The 20,875-nt window shown below is 39.0% G+C and overlaps 1 protein-coding gene across 1 annotated transcript; it reads left to right on the forward strand.

The window, feature by feature from the left end:
- The first annotated feature begins 5,428 nt into the window (after positions 1-5,428).
- LOC127357039 (uncharacterized) lies at positions 5,429-19,908 on the forward strand. The gene is made up of 9 exons (XM_051389203.1): positions 5,429-5,589; positions 9,818-9,914; positions 10,413-10,526; positions 11,538-11,578; positions 12,518-12,803; positions 13,271-13,338; positions 13,523-13,643; positions 13,796-13,833; positions 19,703-19,908. The coding sequence occupies exons 2-9, from the start codon at positions 9,857-9,859 to the stop codon at positions 19,703-19,705; spliced, it is 729 nt and encodes a 242-aa protein (XP_051245163.1). The 5' UTR covers positions 5,429-5,589; positions 9,818-9,856; the 3' UTR covers positions 19,706-19,908.
- Positions 19,909-20,875: the final 967 nt, after the last annotated feature.

Raw genomic sequence — 20,875 nt, forward strand, 5'->3', positions numbered from 1 at the left:
TTCACAGGGTCTTCTTATTTATTCTTCATTATTTATTTTGTTATTTTTTATTTATTCTTAATGTAAAAAACTTTATATGCTTAAACGTGAAAAAAAAAAAAAAGGAGTAATGAGGAAATGATCATTCATTAGTCCTCCAATCACGATTCAGATCTACGACCCTCATGAATATTAATGTGATATATGTATATATATATATATATATATATATATATATATATTAAAGAAACCCTGAGCCGTGGGCATGGTTAGGGATGTTATTGGTAGAAACCAAGCGACGTCAGGAGACATGTGCCTGTACTCCTCCAGCCAATGGTTCGTTCTGGTTTTATTCCAGAGTAATGTGATTGGTTGGCTGCCTGCTCCTGCTACAGCTGATCCCCGAACGGCCCAGAACACAGCAGCAGCAGTGATTCACTGTTCATTGACACTGAGTGTAATGTGCTGGAGGCCACAGCCAGCCCCAACTATCGACTATTGTAACAGCATCCTGTGTGCTACATCCTCCAAAGTCCTAAATAAACTACAGTACAGATGTTTCTGGAAGACTGAGGGTGTTTTTTTGCAGATGTGTGTGTTCAATAGAGCTAATGTTATATTTTTGGTCAACCAGTGTGTGAAATATAGAGTGACAGTCTAGATTAAAGTAGCTCTAACACAAGAACAAGCTGTGACTTCTTTATTTGCTCTGTGCTTTAAGGGCTGTTTAAAGACTTATTTCTCTTGGAGATGAAGGACTTTTTGTTTGTATCAATTAGCTCATCTTCACAGGTCACATGTTTTTAGACGTTTAAATAGGCAGAGGCAGAGCAAATTACATTCAAATGCCACAAATGTTTGAGATGCAATATATGTTAATTGTGTTATTAAAAGTGAGTGGTAAGAAGTGGTAGTTGTGTAATAAACCTTTGTAGATCCTATAAATAGACATAATTAGGCACATTGTTGACACCTCCTTTCGTTTTGACATTTTAATGGAGTCAAAGCTGTTATTTAAGGGGGTCCAGAGCCCCACAAACACCTGTATTTTGCACACTGATTCTAACCCAATTTGACAATGATACTGCTTGACGTTTGTAGTTATAGCTATTACTTCAAAGTGAATTGACTGACTGATTGATTGAGTGATTGAGTGATTAAATTACATTTCCCCCAGGGATATTAAGAGAATAGCTATGAAGAGAAGCAGAGATATTCAGAGCTTCTTCAAAAAAAAGAGAAAAGAGTCAGAGCCAGCCACAGCTTCTACCAGCAGCAGTGAAAAGGATCAGTCAAGTCAGCAGCCTAGGTACAGCAGTATTGATACTTATTTAATTTAAAGGACGGTCAAATTGTGTATGCTATTCATTTGCTAATACACAGCAAACCCCACACTTAAACATAGACAATCTATTCTTTAAATCTCAATACAAAACATTATGAAAAGACAAAGGAAAATGTGTGACACTAATCTGTCCGCATACAGTCTATGGGTGTAATGGTTATTGTTTTTACTACTTCAGGTACTTCATCTAGTGAGCAAAGTGATTCAGAGGGCATGTCAGTAGGTGATGGTGACACCGATGACAGAGAGGCTCCTCATGTTGCACAAGTACATGCTGCCCCACCTGGACCTCACCGTATGTTGTGGCATTTTATCTTTCAGTTTACATAACATTATGAGTGCCTTCCATTTAAATAACATGGAAGTTGTAATACCGACCACAACTTCACTTTGTAACTAATCATTTTGAATGAAACTTCATAAAAACTGATCACAAGTATTTATAATTTACAGACGTTTCACAGTCCTACACAGCCTCAACTTAAGGTATTTCCCCGAACCATGCAAGGCAACAGGAAGAGGTCCTTCAACAGGGAGTGGTATAAACAACACCCATGGCTTGAGTACTCCCAAAGCCAAAACTCTGCCTACTGTTTTGCATGTCGACACTTCTCTTTGCCAAACACCCCAGCATCTGTATTCACATCACAACTGGGATTCTCTCATTGGAAAAAGGCAATGTACAAAGATGGTGGATTTAAAGTACATGAAAAGTCAGAGGCCATGCCATGCCAATGCCATGTTTGCATGGGGTGAGCGCAAGAAGGCAATACTAACAGATTCTTCCATACGTGATGCCCTTAATGAAGCATACAACAAGAAAGTCCAAGAGAATCAAAAATATATTAAAACAGTGGCTGAAGTACTTCTTTTGACGGCAACACAAAACATTGCACAACGAGGTCACCGTGAGACAGAAGAGGCAGATAACAGAGGAAACTTTTTAGAAATTTTGGAAATGATTGCAAAGCATGACCCAGTGGTACAGAAGAAAATGAAGGGAAAGCAGAATGCCAAGTACACAAGCAGTGTAATACAAAATGAAATCCTAGAATGCTTGGCAAATATGGTCCGTGAGGAGATAATTCAGGAAGTGAAGGAAAGTGAAGTGTTCTCTGTGATTGGTGATGAAACCAAAGACCTGAAAAAGAAGGAGCACCTCTCACTGGTACTTAGATACTACTACAATGGGGCAGTGCACGAAAGTTTTCTTGACTTTCAACAAGCTACACGATTAGATGCAGAAGGACTCAAGGACAAAATCATCCACTGTTTGGAAAGATATGGACTTGAGTACAGATCCAATCTTGTTGGACAAGGTTATGGTGGAGCATCAGTAATGAGTGAAACATGCAGTTTATGTACACTGTAACGCACATTGCATGAACTTGGTACTCATTGATACCATGAAGAGAGTCCCAGAGGCTGATTGCTTTTTTGCACTACTGCAGAAGCTTTATGTGTATATGTCTGGGTCCTATGTTCACCAGAAGTGGCTGGATGTGCAAAAGGAAATGTATGAAGGTCAGCCGAGGGAGTTGCAGAAGCTCAGTGACACGAGATGGGCATGTAGATACTTGGCCTGCAGGAATCTAATGGACCGATTACCTGCTGTACTTCGTGTTCTGCATGACATTGCTACAGAAAATAGTGGGGAAAGATCTGTAGATGCTCGAGGTTTGCTGACTCAGCTAGACCTAAGATTTGTCAGTCTTCTTGCAACCTTTCGAAGGCTCCTTGGGGATGCAAAGGTGCTGTCTGACACCCTCCAATCTCCTTCACTTGACCTTACCATGGCAGTGGATTTAGTAAGTGCACTCAAAGCAGTACAGAAGTGAAACATTTGTTGACAATCTGTGGAAAAGTATTGTAGACACTGCCACAAAGCGCAATATAGTCATTGAAAATGCAGAAAAAAAGAGGTCTCAAAAAGTTAATTCCAGACTTGGTGGGTCTGTTATAACCTCTACATTGGGTCAGTGCAAATGTAACGATGGTGACAAGGATATCTTTAGGAGGACAATCTTCTACCCCATTGTGGACACCATACCTGGAGAGTTAGACAGGCGCTTCTCCAAAGACAATTGTGAAATAATGAGAGGAATACAAGCTTTGGACCCCAAAAGCACATGTTTCCTTCAAGAGGAAGCAGTCTTTCGCCTGGGAGAAATTTATGAAAGTGACTCTGAAGATCTCAGTCATGAACTCCACCAGACAAGGAGGCTTTTGCAAAGGAAACAGCAAAGTGGAATGCCGAACTTGTCCGGTATTGTTGAACTTGCAGTGTTCCCTGAACCTCATAAGGATGTTTTTCACAAGCTTTTTCGTCTGTGCAAGATAGCCATAGCCCTCCCGTAAGCAGAGCAGCATGTGAGTGCAGCTTCTCAGCTCTTAAACTCATCAAGACCCATTTGCGCACAACAATGACAGATGACAGACTGAGCAACCTGGGTGTTCTCAGCATTGAATCTAGAAGAGCAAAGTCACTTGACCTGGACAAGTTTATTAAACTTTTTGCTACCAATCACCAAAACAGGAGAATTCATCTGATGTAAGCTGGATGAGCACAGAATTTGTCTAATGGTCTTGTTGTTTTGTAGTTAAGGTTTGTTTGGTTTATGTTACAACTGTTTATGTACAATTTTCACAAGTTACATTATGAAGAAGCACCTTAACCCTTAAGTTATATTATGTATATTTAACTAGCTACCTCTATTGCACTTTATTACTATAATTAGAATCCTCTATTGTTCATGAGAGTTTGAAGGTTTACATAACATTACTTTATAGTATATACTTTGTTTGGAGTTAAGATTTGTTTGGTTTATGTTACAATTGTTTATGTATATTAATCATAAGTTAATTTATGAAGAAGCATCTTAACCATTTATGATTCTATGTCTTAACTGTTTGATTTAAATAAACTTCTTAATTTATGCTGAATCAAAGCCAAAGTTTCAATTTATACCTTCATCGGGGCCTTGGACATGAATACTGTCTGGGTTAAAAAACACTTCTTGCACATTTTCATACATCACAAAGCATCCTATAGAATGACATCATTCAGTCATCAGGCCATCATCTGTGTTACCTGTATTGTTACCTATGTACACTTTTTAATAAGGTCCTATCTTTAAGCATTTTGGTTTGTTCTGTTGCCTGGATTGCTGTGTTTTCATGTAACCACAAGATGGCGCCTCAATTAGTAAAGCAAACACAGGTAACAGTACAGGTGACACAGATGATGAGCTGATGACTGATAAATGTTATTCTATAGGATGAGTTAAGAGCAGTTGAATTTTGCTACTCTAATCTAATCTAATTTGTACCCTATCCTGAACATAATTACTGATTGAAATTAGACAATTAACAGACAGTTAAAATAACCAGAGATACTTGAGGACTATGATAGGTGGAAATGGAAAAACAAAATGACTTTTTAAAAAATATTTTTTTACCAGCATAGACACCTTTATTTGACAGTTACGAGACAGGAAATCATGGGAGAGAGAGGGGATGTGACATGCAGCAAAGGACCGGGATTCGAAAAACCGCGGTCGGCTGCGTACGTATACGCATTAAACTTCGCTATGCCATGGCCACCCCACACTAGCTTTGTGTCCCATCTTGGCCACCCCAGTAAAAATGTCCTGGATACGCCACTGCTGTACTGATCCATCCACTTTAAAACCCACCTCTTCAGAACTGCTTTCATGTTGGATCCATTGTTGAGTGTTGAAGATATATCTATATTTTTTAGTGTGTTGTTTCTATTACCTTTTTTTAACTTATGTGAAGCACTCTATAAATACAATGCGTGATTATTATTATTATTATTATTATCAACTATCCCTTTTTTACTCGTAATGTCTCTGATGTAAAAGCAGTGTGTTTGCAGGGTATCTTAGATAGAGCTGTCTTCTGTAAGTAACCATAAACCTTTATAGAGGCTACTACTGTCAGTGGGTTGGGTTTGACTGTTAGTGGTTGGAACCAGGAACATCCGGAGCCCTTTTAAACATCGTTGTCCTTGAAGTCACATGGTTTCAGGCTATAGGCTGTAGGTCAGTCATACTTTCACTTTTCCTTTGGTTATCTCTGAGTAATAAGTAATGTTCACGCAGAGATTCTCAGCTCCTTCAACCTCTAACAGCACATCAGATAACAGGTGGGAGGGGGTTGTTAGGAGGCTGATCTCTCTCTATATAGGTGGGACCGCCACATCTACACAGACCAGACAGAGCTCAGGACACACATAACAAAAGGTGAGTTCATATAAAATATAGCTAAAGGAAGCATGATCATCATACAATGGATTATTAGAGCCAGGCATACGGAAGAAAAATAACAATGATGTTTATTTGCATTTGGAGAATACAGTTGAAATATATAATTTTGAGAATAAAGTGGAAATATGGAAATAAAAAGTCAGCTCCTTCGCTCTCTTGCTGTGCGCCAGTTGCCCCAACCTACAGGCGCTTGCGCCGTGTGGAGGGAAAGCACTATATACAGTCTATATTACCCTCTTTTACAGTAAAGATGAGAAACTATTATTAAAAACCTTAGAACATATTGTTTTGAATTTTGGTAGAACCTAGAGCAGCAACAGCACCAAAAAGTGACAGCAAACCCAGGATATATGATATATCCTGGGTTTTTCCTGTGAATGGGCTAAATTTATTCAGCCCAAGCACAGTAGGTTCCGTTCGATTGTGATTGACAGGTGTTGTGACACGCCCCCTTCATATGCCGCCCTTCGGCGGTGAGGCTAGTTCGTAGTATGGCGGGCGTTAGCATGAACATAAACGAGGTGGATTATTTACTTTCCAACCAATTTTCTTTAAAGTCTTTGGAGGAAAAAATGGAAATACAAAGATTGGGAACACATCATCCAAACGATGTTCAAATAACACAAAAGGACAAACGACAAAATCGTAATTTTGTGGTTTCAGCTAACGGGCTGGCTAACAGCAAGCGTAGCTAGGAATTCACTTTTCTGTTTCCCATGTTTGCTTTTTGGAGGAGACACGGCTTGGACCCAACAAGGAATTCTGGATTTAAAATATTCATCCGACAAAATTAGGAAACATGAATGCAGGCCCTGCGGGGATCCGATTAATCTCCCACTTCACTCCAGCGGGGACCAGTTCTTTTTTTTAGACAGTCAATCAGCCGATCATCTGTCAAACACACAGGTTGCAAAGTACACGTCTAAGACCACAGATTCTCTCAAAACGAGACAGGACCTGGAGAATTGTTCGTGCTACATATCTGAACTGCTGACCACAGATGACAACCAGCCACATCCAGATGCGGACACAGCTGCAGCCGCTGCAACGCCATGCAGGATGCGGCGCTCTGATAATGTGTCAGTAGCCGCACAGTGCTGTCACATAATGGTCGAGAAGTCAAAGGCTCGCTTTGAGAAAGCCAGGCACTTGGTGTCTTTGCATGTGCACATTACCCAATGATCTGCAGGGAGACACTGAAAGGTGAGCTGATGGTGAGGTACAGCAGTGTGGAGTTTGACATGGTGATTAACCTGTTTGCTTCACTGAAAGGCCGTCGATGTGAGCAGCGTTTTAAATAAGGTATGCCCAAGCTCTGAAACAACTCTCTCTTCTACAAAGAATTTTTGCTTTGGTTTTGTAGATTCATGATGTTGCAAATTGTTGCTGGTACTTTTCTATAATGTTGTTGTAGCGCAACCCACCCAAAATCTCCACCAGCCGTCACTGGTTAGGAGTATTATTTATTTATTTTCCTGACACTGATTTGTTTCCAGTGAGAGATTATTGAGTTGGTAACACTTTACAATAATCGTACACACATCATACTTAAGTATTGTGCAGTAGTAGTAAGTAGTAGTAGGTATTGTGCAGTCATTATCTGTGCGCCTGCATGTGTATTTCTGTCTGCTGTGTTTACCTGTTTCATGGGTGAGAATGTGTTGAATGCTGAGCTGAAATTAACAAACAGCACTCTGACGCAAACTGGTGGGGTCCAGGCTGACAGAGACTTTCTTCTTTATGCGCTGGAGAACCAGTTTCTCACTTTGCACTTCATCAGAATGGGGGTGAGGTAGATACTGCAGACTTTTTAGGTACAGGGACGATGGTGGCTGTCAAAAGGTGGGAACACTCTCTGTGACAGTGATATGAAATGTTAGTAATGACATCCACTAGCTGACTGAAACATGGTTTTAGTACACAGCCATAGATGTTATCAGGCCCAGAAGATTTAGTTACATTCACTCTCACATCCACTGTGGAAACTGACAGTGGCTGATCCTCTGGAGGTGGAGTCGACTTTAGAGCTGACTCTTTGCTGAGGAGATCAAAGCGAGCATAAAATGTGTTTAGCTCATCTGGTAGCATGGCCTTACACATGAGGGGAACGCTCCTGCTTTTGTAGCCTGTGATGTTCTGGATATCTTTGTTGTTGTTGGTGTTGAGGTCTCTCTCCACTCTCTGGACAGCTGCAGCCTGAAGTAGAGCTGAATAACAGACAGGATGTGGGAAGATTACTTATATAAAGTATCAGTAGGTTCAGAGGGGCAGTGTGGGGGCTTGTGTGTTATTGTCTTCATCCTGTGGGGTTCAGAAGATCAGGCACTGAAGGACTACGATCAGTGTTGGAAGATACACAACAACATCAATCAGCCATAACATTATGACCCCCTGGTGGTCACAATGTTCTGCAGCCCCATACCAACAAACTGTGATACACTGTGTGTTCTGACCCCTTTCTATCAGAACCAGCATTAATCCAGTATTCACACAGTGTTAAATGGTATAATTTGTGGGTGTTTACAGCAGCATTGTCAACCACAGGTGATGGTGATGTCATTTTACACAAGCTTATATACTCACTGACAATTCATTGGCCTGAGAACCCCTCTGATGGCTGCTTGTAGTTTTTTTTAGTTTTTTGGGCTTTTATTGCCTTTATGATAGTGACACCTGAAGATAGACAGGAAAGGGGGGCAGAGAGAGGGGATGACACGCAGCAAAGGGCCGCAGGTCTGATTCGAACCCTGGGCCGCTGCAGCAAGGACTCAGCCTCAGTACATGGGTCTTCAGCTCTACCCACTGAGCTAACCGGGTGCCCCTCTTTTTTTCACTTAAATTGGATGAGCTCTTCTTTGTTATGTTTACAGAAATGTTACAATTCACTTAAATCATCACCATCATCATCTTCATCATCCTTTGTTATTTATACTAGTATAGTTGTTGCTACTGCTGTTGCTGTGCACCTTTGCACAACTATTCCCCTTGGTTGTTAAACTATGCATACATTAATAGTACATTGTTTCAGGGTAATCATTAATTTGAACTATGCACTTACAAATCCCTTCCACCAACCCAGTTTATTACTTTAATGGAAACTTGAGAAGTCATTATCAGTGGGCGTGTTTCTGTGTGTGTGTGTGTGTGTGTGTGTGTGTGTGTGTGTGTGTGTGTGTGTGTGTAGATTCTGCTTCTATGGACAATTTCCAAACAGTAGTTTCCTACAGTTGCTCAAACCCATCACTCTGAGGACAACATTTTTACCTTGCTGCCTGATATATCCCGCCCACTGTCAGGAGTCATGATAACCAGATAATCAGTGTTATTCACGTCACCTGTCAGTGCTCACAATGTTAATGCTGATCAGTGTAAAATACCATTATACTATGGCTTGACTGAATACTGGTTAATATTTTTTTTGTTGGATTACACTCTCACTTTCATCAGTAACAAAGTCACAGAACAGCGCTGGAAGACACAGACAGACCAAGAGCTGCACAGACCAGCTGTTTGTAAGACAGACAGAGTAGAGAGAGACAGGTCCGGCTTTGAATTGTGTAACCTAGGAGTACAACAAAAATGGAACTGCATGAATAGAAAATTTTTACCAAGCTGGAGCCAGTTTTGATTGAGAAATGAACGGTATATGTACTACAGGGCTGATGGGAAGCAGGTGAGTGAGTGGACAGGGAACGCCTGGAGGAAAAGGGGATTGCAGGGTAGATGAAGGAAGGTGGAAGAGTCTGAAGGCATCTGTCTGATGGAACAGGAACAGCCATGATGTCGAGAAAATGCATTGAACTGGAGGAAGAGATCAATGACTGAAGGGAGGAACAGAGAAGAATAATGACAGAGGCAGACATTATTGCAAAATTGTGCAATTAGATGTTCTGTAATGTAGAAAAAAACAGCAACAAATCTTTGTGAATATCGCAGTGACTTAGTTATCCCAAACAATATTTTGACTTGTTGACATTTAGCCCCAAGTGGAAAAGAGTTATGGAGAACCAAAATAAATAAACTAAATAAACAATACATTATGAAATACAATTGTAATATTGTATAGGTACAAACAAAATATATAATATTCCCATAAAATCATGAAACAATCCAACAACCTTTTGTCATCATAACAATCAAAATCTCATATGATTAAAGTCTGTGTGGAAGAGTGGAACTTACTATTATTGTATTTGTCTCGCAGTTTCTGTAAGCATGAAGAGCAGATGAGGAGGTGGTGGAGATGGCACAAAGATCAACCGACCCTGGGGGGGCTTCAGGAGAACCAGACTCATCAACAGGTGAGTGAAATTCAAACAGGCTTATTATCAGTCCATAAGGAGGGCTATACTCTGAGAAATATCATTTCAACATCTCCCAAAGTTTGAAATTACAACATTTAATACGTTTTCTCAATGCCTGAAAATTGTCATTTCTGTAATGTGTGTCTATTGAGAACATTTTGTGACTGTAATTTAATGTATTAAAGTTTAAATGCATACTTGTATACTTCATAATATATACATACTGTATGTTGTGATTCAGTGTCTGACATTGCATGATGTATGTAGTTGACACATCGTTGTCATAAAGAAACATGCAGGTCTTTAAAATGCAAACAAAACAAGACAGGTGTCATTTCACACTGACCATTCTCTTACACTCTCTCTTCATAAATCATGTCATAATCATATTAACCATTACACTTCACTATTGCAGTGGTTAGACTGTAACTATTTTGTGTATGCATACTTTTTAATATTCAGATTTTCAAACCATTACAACAATGTGTTTTATAGAGCAGCACTGTTCCTTCCTGTGTGGAGTTTGCTTGTCCTGCCTGCGCTATTGTTGTTGGTGTTGTTGTCCAGATGACCCGACTTACACCCATGGTCCAAACACAAGCACATCAGGTGAATTAAGGTTTAATTAACATTTAAATAAAATGTGAGCATGTCTACCTCTGCATCAGCTGTATGTAGAAAGGTGACCTGGACAACCTGTCCTTCTGCCTCTCCTTTTTAATCAGGATTATTACTGAGTAGGAATAAACAGATATTTTAGATTTACTGATGCATGTATGTATGTATGGTTCTAGATAATGGATCTGTCATTTGAAATTACTGATGCAATATAAGTTCATGTGTCATGGGGAAATGCAATGATGAACAAAAACATTTTTATTTTTTACTCAGATCATACAAATTGCTATTGAACAACCCCTATCAGAATTTGATTCATTAAATTCGATAACATTTTGAAAGCCTACAGGAACTACATGATTAAATCTTTGCATGGTGATCTAATATCCTCATGCAAGTTAACAGAGGGTTACATGGTGTGAACTACGGGGGAGCCAGGTGGAGCTTGGCTCCTCTTAATAAGACATGAGCTCCCTACAGAACATGATTTGTGAAAATATGTTTTGGGGGGGCTCTAAAATATTGACAATAGGCTATTTTGGCCTAGCATTTGTAGTTTTCTATATCTTCATCATCAAAATTGCTGCTATTCTTGCAATCACCATTGAAGCATGGCAGCATAATATCATTAACTTCAGATCAGAAAATATATATAAAATAAACTTTCAGCTTCCAGTACCCCACACGGCCAGTGCCCCCCACGTCCAGTGAAAAAGTAAGCTCCCCTGAAAGCCATGATATAGTTTGCACATTGAAATGGTTAAACCGTAATGTAGCTGGCTTACTCAGCAGAAGTCTCTAGCCACAGTGGCCCATAGAGCATGTGCAGTATGTATTTATCCAGGTCATTTCTTTTCAGCAGGAAGTGTGTGTTTCGCTACCAAATAGACTTTAGTTAGTTTATAATAGACTTGCTGGCTCCTTTTTGCTGCAACAAACCTAGGCCTCTCTCGTCAAAAAAAAAAAAAAAAAATCATTGTAACTTTTTTTTTCACCTTGCAGTGGATGAATGGAGGGTGACTCCAGATGAAACCAGAGCAAAGGTAATGATTATCTCAACATGAAATCCTCTGACTTCACCTCAGACACCACCAGCAGGTTTTTGTTTTAGGATTTTTGGATTGTCATGAAATTTAGTTCATGGGTGCCCAGAGGATGAATCTTAATGAACTTGGGGGACTTTTTCTCTAGCCCCACCATGAGGTTAACTTTTGTAGTTTTAAGTGAAATGTATCATTGATGGAACGCCATAACATTTAGACATCATAGATTGCCATGACATTGATGTCTCTCTCTGGATGAGCTGTAATCACTTTTGTAATCCCTGTACTTTCCATCTATTGTCAGGTCATGTCAGGTTTGTGACTGAAAACCTACAAAACAATAGCCCGGGCCATAAGACCATTATGAGGGACCGTACACGCCATAATTAATTCTGGCCCAAGCAGGCCGTAATATTCACTAGGAAAATCTCAGCTGGTACCAATTTTAAAGCTTTACAAATACTCTGACTCTTTAATCCTTGTGCAAACACTCAGAAACAATGTGTTCCTCTAAGCAGCCGTGTAAGAATGAAAGTTATTGGTTCCCACAATGCAGGAGAAGGCTACAAGAACATAGTAAAGTGTTGCCAGCTTGCAGTTTTCACTGTGCAAAATGTAATTAAGAGACAGCAGGTTAGGGGAACTGTGCAGGTCAAGATGAGATCTAGAAGACCAAGAAAACTCTCAGAGATAATTGCTCATATGGTGGTCAGAAAGGCAAATCAGAACCCCCATGTGACCCTGCAGGAAGATTTATCAGACTCAGGTGTGGTGGTGGTGCACCATTCCACTGTGCAGTGATACTTACATAAATCTCTAAATCTCTAAATTTCTTCTAAATGTGTGTGTTTACAATTCTTATGGCTCTTTTATGTAGTATAAAAAAAATAGATTGGAACTACAGTTTTCCTTGAGGTTGAATATACTGCCTGATATTAGCAGGAAGCCACAAGGACATCAGAGGACCTTCTGAACACTTTGGAGGAGTTAGCAGCTGATGAATTCAGAGACTTCAAATGGTATCTGCGGCGGCCTGACATCCTGGAAGGCTACCAACCCATCAAAAGATCCAAGCTGGAGGGCGCAGAGAGAAGGGACACTGTGGATCTGATGGTGAACACTTACACACCACATGGAGCTCTGAAGGTAACCATGAAGATTTTAAAGAAGATACCCAGGAATGATCTGGTGCAGAGCCTGTCAGACACCTGCTCAGGACCAGAAGGTCAGTCTCACCTTTTTCTTTTATTTATTTATCTTCAGATAAAAAGAGTGGGTTGACAACATAAGACTTGTAGGAGGCGTAATGGCACTGCCTGATTTAATTTATTTTTTACACTCCTTGATCTGAGACACAGGGAGATATTAATGTGAGTAATATGGATAGTATTATTATTAGTGTGGTATTATATGACTTTAGTTAAGAACCAATCAGATCCTGATGACATACTGTAATGCTGTTATGCATGTGAGATTGACATGAGGATGGACGATTTTTCCGTTTAGCCATCAATAACTTTAAATAAATAATCTCTCTCAGGCTTGTAGGAAACAAACACTGACAAAAAAACAAACAGACATCATATATAGTGGTTTTAATCTTTGGATTGCAGATAAGTACATACCTCATGGAACAATTAACTTTGTTCGCTAACTGACCAAAAACAACATATTTTATCTTTGATCCTGCAGTCCGCTTCTTGGTAGATTACCCTGCAGTAGAAGAGCTGGAGGAGAGTGCAACTAAAACAGAAGTAACGGTGACATCTTTTCATCCTCATTTGTCATACAGCAGCTCTTCTCTAAAATAAAATACAAACCTGCTTCCTTTCAGTTTGGGCTTATTGTTTTTCCTTGCTTGTATTTTTGTGTGGTTGTGTGTTGCTTGTCTTCATGTTCTCAATGTCAATGGTTATAACCTAGTAAACTAAATTTTTTTCTTAGTGTGATTCAGTGAATGAACCTGGTGATCAACACTCAGAGAAGAATGACCACAACCCAACTGCAGGAGGAGAATCTGAAGTACCAAGTATCAAGTTCGTACCATCTACCAAGAAGGAAAAGGGTAACATTTTAATTAATTATTTATAACAAAAACATGAAATAGTCAGAGTTACTATTTAAGTTAAAAATGTTATGAGAATAAATAAAAACTATACTGGTTCAGTAGCACATTCCCTTTACCTTCTTATAATGAAGTTCATTATTTTACTGCAGATCCCTTAGAAATGGATATGAGTGGAAAAGAGGATAAGGTAAGACACTCCAAACTTCACAAGATCTTTAGGACCATTTACTTTATATCCCATTGTATGTTGTTGTCATATTTTACATATAATACATGTTTACTTACAGCAGTCAGTGAAGATTTTTGAAGAGACCAACAGGAAGAAACAATATCAAAGAGAAAGTAAAACATTGCTTAGCAGACTTCACCTTCAAGACAAACATCAACAGAAGCTGACACCAGCAGATTTCCTTAAAATAGGTCCACCTGTGAAACAGGACAACGACACATGTGAGAAAGATCTAGCTCATACTTTTCTTCAGAGGTTGATGATGTTAGACTACAGAGCCAGATATATTCCTGTCAGACAAGACGGTCCTGGGGTGAGCCAGTCAAAGCCGGTTCCAGAGTCTGACACTGTTGGCTTTGATGCTCTTTTTACCACCATTATAAACTCTGATCAGACAAAACAGACTCGTGTGCATCCAATGGACATTCAAATGGCAGTATTTCACTGCTCAGACAGCTTTTTAAAGCAGAACATGATTACTAAGTTATCACAATGTCAGTACGCCTTACCTTTACTTGTTCCTGACCCAGTCACCATGGATATTGTCTGTCCTCTGTGGACATTCAGACAAATAAGAAAAACATGGAAGATAATCAGAGATAACACTGTCACCATGAAGAGTATGCCCATCTGCAAAGCTCAGACACCCATGGTGTCATTTTTCCGTCTTGGCTCACTGTCTCTGTCTAAATCTCAGCTGATGAACACTTTGATCAACGAGCGTCACAGCACCTTCTTTCACAGAAACTGCCCAGGCAGCACCAAGTCTCGCCATTTGATGGAAGGAGTGGCAGAGATTGCTTGGTACTGCCCTGCTGGAAGACCCAATGATGCCTTCACTGACTGCATTGCCTTCTGTAACCTTCATGGTGATGCTCTGTTGAGGAAAAAGCAGCGTGACATACTGACTGAAAAATCTTCAGTCAATGTTGTTCTGGTACCAACTCTGGAAAAAGGTGACAAATATACAACAGTTATCTCAGCCCTTTTTCAGGCTCCAAAGCCCCTCATCATTATCATTACTGATAATGATTCTGATACCGTTGAGATAAAAAGGGGAAAATACAAAATGGGTCTAAAGGAGAGAAGCCAGTCAGAAGTTTCTGAAGAACTGAAAGGAATCATTGGAAACATTTTGTCTGGACCACATGAATCCTTCCAGCTTGAAACCATGGCTGGGGTCTCTGGAATCAGAGTGGATGAAGATGACACAGCCTGCCAAAAAGGGAAATCTGCAGCCATGAAAATAGTAAACCTGCTTCAGGGGATGGATGTTTCAAAGATCAAAGATACATTTTTCCCACGTCAAGGCCAACTGTGGCACAAGTGGTGCAGAACAAACAAAGAACTTTATCACCTCAAAGGAGACATTGAGAAAGAGGAATGTAAAAAGGAACAGGAACTGAAGACAATAAGACAGAAACAATGCAAGGCTTCCTGTAGTGAGCTGATGAAGTTGTTCATTGAAAGCCTCTCATCTTTGACATCAACAGAAAAAGAGTATTTCCTGAAATGGACTCAGATCTTAATAGATGCCCTCTCCACAGACGATCTCTCTTTAATTCTCCAAAGCTATGATGAAAAGTGGTCTGAGGTTGTGACTTTGAAGAACAAGCATGACAAATCTGATCAGCTAAAAAACATGCACATTGATCAAAAAAAATAAACCAAAATAAAATAGCAAAATTTGGCTTGGAGCACATCTTTAGGAGAGAATCCAAAGCTGAGATGCAAGATGTTCTGCAGATTGTTGTTCTGATGGATGGTGATGCAGGTCATGAGTTTTTTTTTTTCTTTTTTTTAAAAAAATTTTAAAAAAAATTGGGAAAAAGAGGGTTTTTTTTTTGTCAGTTTTGGATGAACAAAACAGTTGAAACTCAACAATTCTCTTTTTCAAGTTTGTGTGTTGGTCGGTGAGTCCTTCACACAATTCAGAGATGATTATTACAGATATTGCAGGACTGCCTTAGTTAAGAAAAAGAACATGAATAGGAAAACATTATCAACATCTTGGAGAATCCAGCTGAGATGCAAGATGTTCATTTTTTTTTTGGGTTTTTTTTTAATAAAAAAAATTTTTTTTTTTTTCAATTTTTTTTTTTTTTCCCCAAAATTTTTTAAATTTTGGGGCCGGGGGAAAAAACATGAAAAGAAAGAGACGCCTGCAAGAAAAACTGGACAGGATGGCCCAACTAGCAGCCAAAGAGGAGGTTTGTGAAGCTGAGTGCTTCAGTGATGTCATTGCATTTGATGTACAAAAAGATGTGAAATACTTTGCCCAACTATGGGAGGGAAGTCCACCTATGGCTCCTCCAAATCCAGGTTATAGGGAGAGTGTCCAAGAGCTGAAGAACTTTATCCTCTCTAAAGCTTCACAGTCTACTGGGATGACTCTCTCAGAGTTCAAAAGTAAAATTCAGGACCTGTGGAAGGCCCTGTTGAATGAAAACTTTGTTTTCAGTTTCAAAAACACACTTGAAATTGCAGTGTACAGAGAACTTGTGGCCCAGTATGGAAACTGGACCGGGGCCCTGAGGAGCAACATGTTGACCACTGAGAACGAGCTTTATACCAGAATAGAAAACGGAACACTTGACAAAGTTGAGGTCAGCTTTCTTCATGAAGAAATGAAAAAAACATATGAACAGATCAAAAAAGATATGACAATTTACTTTGAAGACAACAAAGAAAAAGACATGCTGGTTCAGTGGCGAGGCCGATTTGAAACTAAAATCAAGGAGTTTCATGATGAACAAGTGAGAGGAGTTAAAAGAAAACTGGATGAAGTTATCCAGCAGAAGAATGCTTGTAAAAAGCTTAATGACAGGAAGACAGAGTTTGAGACCAAGCTGCTACAAAAGAGTAAAGAGCTCGCTCATCAGTTAAAAGACAAGGCAAAAGATGAAGAGGAACTTAAAAAGCAGTTTGACTCTGTTTGGAGAGGATGGGTTAGTGAACTAACAGCTGACACAAAACCTATTAAGGACATCAGCTATGAAGAAGATCAGTCAGAGATCCTCTTGGAACTTGGTTTTGAATGGGCTCTGATAGCTGAATCCAAACACAGTGGCAGATACAAAAAAATATCAGAGTTTGGAGATTACAGTCATTTTGTATCTTTCAACAAGTACCAAGTTACTGCAAACAAAGTCACTGAATACTTACCGGGAAAAATAGGACGTTACATTAAGGAGTTTTTTCAGTATGAAGACCAGAAACTGATCAGATCGCTCATTGACGATGCTGAAAAACAGTCCCTTGATGCACTCAAGAGCAAACCTGTAGCTACAAGAGGCTACAGTCCAACTTACTTGCAAGAAGTGGCCAAAAATGTCAAAGCAAAAGTGACAGAATTTGAATCAAAGAGGAAATATGCTCTGAAGAAGGACTTTACAGTTGATCTCATACTGTATGTATTTGACAGAGCATGGAGTTGGCTCTCAGAGTCCCACAGGAAATTCAAAATGAACAACGATGCACTCACTTATCTAGAAAGCAAGAAATCACAATATTACAACATTTTCCGAAGCTTCTGCAAAGGAAACTCATCTGCTGTCGTTCTTAGAGAACTGATCTGTGAAAAAGTGAAGAGCTCCACTGTTGAGGCTGTTTGTAACCAGACTGCCATTGATCTCGCTGGAGAGATGAGGTGCAAATTCCCAGCATTCAGTGGGAACAGGTTGAACTTGGAGAAACACCTGTTGAGGTCACTGGCAGAGAAAGAGGACTTTAATGGTTTTATCAACTACATCAAACACCCAAGGAAGCAAGTAGAGACTTTTATAAAAGAGGAAGTAAAGAAATACATCTTCATAGAGAACAAACATAAGGCACATCAAATACTCAAGAAAAATGTTGAAGACATAAAAAAGCTGGTGAGTCTGGCTTTGTTTACTGCAACAAATAAAGTCAAAACCCAGAGAGGAGACATAGACATGTGGGTGGAGGAATTTTCCAGTGTGCTAAAAGCTAAGCTAACATTTGACACTATTTGTTGTCAAAACTTCAGTGATGTAAACAATTTTAACTTTCTGAAAGAAGAGACTGAGAGAGGCCTTGAATCCATCATGAAAGAGATGAGCAACCTCTCACTGGATAAGATGGAGGAATTCAGGCTGAAGCCTGATCAAATCCTCATTGATCAGCTGTGCAAGTGCTGCTGGGTAAAGTGTCCATTCTGTGCAGCTGTTTGTACCAACACCCTGGAAGATCACAGTCCTGACAAACACAGTGTCCCTTTCCATCGCCCCTCTGTGTTTAAAGATTGGCATACTAGAGACACAGATGAACTGGACATTAATTTCTGCACAACATCAGTTGCAAGTGATGGATCTTTCCATCCCCATCATGATTCAGATGAGACTGTTCCATATAAACAGTATCAAAAGGCTGGAGAGAGGTTTGCTACATGGCAGATTACTCCTGATGAGTGTAAACTGTCATACTGGAAATGGTTTGTGTGTCGATTTCAAAAGCAGCTTGAAGACCACTATAAATTAAGATTCCATGACAGAGGAGAAATTCCCAATGAATGGAGAGAGTACAGTAAACAAGAAGCTATTGAAAGTCTGGATGAAATGTAAAATCCCAGAAACGACTAAAACTCTACTCAAAGTATCAGAAGACCAGAGATTTTAACTGTTCTAAAGAAATAAGAGTTTTTGATTTAATTGAAGGAGTAATATTGAGGGTTAAAGCTCCAGTGTGTAACATTTAGAAGGATCTGTTAAAAGAAATGGAATATAGGCGCCCGGTTAGCTCAGTGGGTAGAGCTGGCAACCCATGTACCGAGGCTGAGTCCTTGCTGCAGTGGCCTAGGGTTCAAATCTGACCTGCAGCCCTTTGCTGCATGTCATCCCCTCTCTTTGCCACTCTTTCCTTTCTGTCTTCAGCTGTCACAATCATAAAGGCAATAAAAGCCCCAAAAAGTAGTTTAAAAAGATAAATGGAATATAACATGTTTTCATTTGTATATAATCACCTGAAAGCAAATGCTTGCACTAAATAGGGCCATTCATGTTTTAAATCTTTCTTTAATTAAATGTGTATATATATATATATCCTATATGTTAATTAAATTTATTTTACAAGATCATGAGAATAAAGTTTCTATTTAAATATGTAAAGAAAGATTCTTCAAAGAAAGAATGAAGAAGGAGTTGTCAGATATTATGGAAATATTTTCATTGCACCAAGAATGTAAGCTATGATTTGACATCTGTTTTTATCTCTTTTTTTTTTTTTTACGTTGATATGAAAATCTCATTAAATAGACATTAAACTGTTCAAAGTCTGACGCCTTTCTTAAAAAATATCAGGGTGTGAAATTATATTTTGTTCATTCAAAGATGCATCATCTTAAAAATGTCATATTTGCATTATTTTTTGTCTTTTTTAAAAGTTTGAGGAGCAAAGAAAGATGTGGGAGGTTGAGCTTAGAGTTGTTAGATAAATGATATGTATATAATTGGATTTATTTGAAATAAGAAATTGCAGCCATAATTGTTTGTAGGCCTAATGATTATTTGTTTTCTATAACACAAATTTCATTGAAAGGTATCAGTCAACACAACTGTTGTAGTTTTGATAAAAGTTGTATATTATCTGTGTAACTACGTTTTAACTGTTTTGAGGGGATTTGAAGGAATGTATGTAACATAACTCATAGATATGATGAGTCATAAGGTTGGTGTTCCGAGAGTTCCACAAAATAATAAAGAGTTAAAAAATTAAGAATGAAGTCGTAAAAAAATTAATGGAATCCATTTTTTTAAATCATTTTTAACTTGAATGACAATTTCAAGTCATTCAAGTTTAATTTAACTAGTGATAACCCCCATCCCAGGATGGAGGAGGCCAGTTCACACTGTGTTGTAGGACTCGCAAGGATGAATGAAGGAATATTGTGTGTTAACAGCTGTGGATGTTCATACAGGGAAACTGGACAAGACACGATGCTTTGGACTGTTTGAGTAGATAAAATAGCTATATGTGTACATCAATTATAAACTGTAATAAAAGAAAATGCACACTCCATGTCAGAGTGCTGCTCTGCCCCCTCCTCTCCTGCAGCCTCCCTACACATTCCTGACACAATTTCAGACATGGACTGATTGTATTTTGCCCTTTCCTGTGCTGTGCATATGTGTACACAGAATATCAGACTTACCTATGTGTGTTCATGTGTTTGTGGGTCAGAGTTGCATAATTAACATTTTTGACATTCAGCCTAAACCTGAGTTAAACCCTAAACAAACTGACTATAATAAAAGATCTGAGTCTGAATTGAAATAAAGTGCATATAGAGTATAAGAGGAAAACAGAAATGTTATAATCCTCTGATGTCTACAAGTAGGACAGTGACTGGGGAGATTGATCACAGCAGAACTCAGGAAACACAAGGCAAATATGAGTTCATACAAAGAACAGACTGTGACTATGTCTCATTTATTGTCTGAACAAAGTGTATCATTATATAATCTACTTTCATATTCAAACTGGCTGAACAACATTTTTGGACACCATAAAGGCATCTGACTGTTTAAGGTTGACAGACCTGTTTGTATGCGTGACACAATGGTTCACTGGCTGCACTCTTTCCTCACTGCATGAAGGTATTCAGCCAATAGAGTCCAAAAGATATTATTTGTTGATAAAACTCCATCCATTTCCCTCCTCCATCTTGTCATTTATAAAAATAGTTTTTAAACATAACTTTGCTGGGCAGCATGGAAACCAGTGGTGAGATATACAGTACGTCTGACACAATGCTACAAAGCTACAGACTTCACACACTGCAGTGTTTGACTGCTGTGTGTTTACAGTGAGACCTGGTTGAAAATACACAACAGTAGTCTATGTGTTATATTATATTATATTATATTTATCCATATAGATAAAAAAGATCTTATGATCAAATACTTTGCTCAGCAAGTAAAGGAAGATGATTTGAGACAAGAACACAAAACACAACATTGTTATTGTGAGGAGAGTAAATGCA

Source organism: Dicentrarchus labrax, unplaced genomic scaffold, assembly GCF_905237075.1.
Source record: "Dicentrarchus labrax unplaced genomic scaffold, dlabrax2021, whole genome shotgun sequence".
NCBI classification, from domain to species: Eukaryota; Metazoa; Chordata; class Actinopteri; family Moronidae; genus Dicentrarchus; species Dicentrarchus labrax.